The sequence below is a fragment of the Etheostoma spectabile genome, chromosome 6 (assembly GCF_008692095.1).
Source record: "Etheostoma spectabile isolate EspeVRDwgs_2016 chromosome 6, UIUC_Espe_1.0, whole genome shotgun sequence".
Taxonomy (NCBI): domain Eukaryota; kingdom Metazoa; phylum Chordata; class Actinopteri; order Perciformes; family Percidae; genus Etheostoma; species Etheostoma spectabile.
In genome coordinates this window covers 15995255-15996464 of record NC_045738.1, presented here as the reverse complement: position 1 = coordinate 15996464, position 1210 = coordinate 15995255, and the positions used below count along the sequence as shown (strand labels likewise).

The following is a 1210-nucleotide window of genomic DNA, read 5'->3' as shown; positions in this document are numbered from 1 at the left end:
GGGTGAGGTGGAAGGAGGGGCAAGCTAGTCTCATTTTGTTCGAAAATACTTTTAAAGTCAACAAGAAGTAACGTCACCAAACGTTGCTCAGAGCACCTTTAAAGCAACACTAGATAACTTTTACCGCTTCACTTGTTACCGCAATAACAAGTCTGGAAGAGATGTGTGAAACAACTAATGTCTCTAATTGATTTACTACATCTTATACTACAGTATTGGGGACTTATAGTTTTATCAGACTGGAGACTTACTGCTCGGAGGCCAGGATCATTTTGCTCAACATTGGGTCCACGGGTAGCTCAGCCATCCTGCGACCCAGCTGAACAACCGACAAACAAGAGCAAACATTTAAAGACGTTTAACCAATGAAAGAGTTAATCTTTATTTATAACAATAACCTGTAAAACATTAGTTCCCAATGATGCAGTCAGCCACAGTCTCTAAAAAAACATACTGACATCCTTATTATCACTGATTAACAAGACGAGATTGAAAATAAAAGCTTTAGGTTGTGAGTCATCTCATGTGTCAGCACTTTTTATCAAGGAAGTGGCTCTTGAGCGCTGGAGGCCAGGAAACAGCATCGGGTATGTACAGTATGATATGCAAATATGCAGACGACAAGAGTGGCGATGGACATAGATTACATGTGTCAAAAATGTGATTAAAGTAAAGAATGTAAAAATGTTCTACATTCCCAATAGGGCAATAATTGTAGCAACTGAATGAATTTGGGGGTCGAGAAGGCAAATTTACTGAACTGTTGTTATATATATATATATATATATATATAAAAAAAAAAGAACTACAAAATGGGTCCATGATCAACTGATATCATAATAAAATGATTAAAAGTGACACATAATTTACTAACTCAAAAAATAGATTTAGTGTTTAGCTCCATTTGTTTCTAAAAAAAAAACAGGTGACAGAAATATCTTGCTCTTTATCTGCTCCAAAAGGAGCGCCAGCTAGTCGCTACCTTTGTCTGTCTGTTTAGTGCTGAACAGGAAGTGTACGGTGGGGTGAGAGCAGTGAGAGTGAACCAAAAAATGTTTAGGAGAGTTTTTGTTATACTCACTGTAACAATAAAAACAAAGCACTTTGTGACTCACTGTGATGTAGACATCCCAGTCTCAAACATATGGTTCAATGCCTCCTTGTGCTCGTTGTGTTGACAAATTTGACAAAATTCTTCTCCTTTTTTTTT

The 1210-nt window shown here is 37.0% G+C and overlaps 1 protein-coding gene across 2 annotated transcripts in view; it reads right to left on the bottom strand.

The window, feature by feature from the left end:
* The window catches only part of dhx16 (DEAH (Asp-Glu-Ala-His) box polypeptide 16), a 14953-nt gene that overhangs the window by 5630 nt on the left and 8113 nt on the right, over positions 1-1210 (bottom strand). For both annotated transcript variants that reach the window (XM_032518960.1, XM_032518959.1), the window contains exon 17: positions 252-319. In XM_032518960.1, the coding sequence (XP_032374851.1) occupies positions 252-319 (68 nt within the window). The remainder of the gene's footprint in view (positions 1-251; positions 320-1210) is intronic.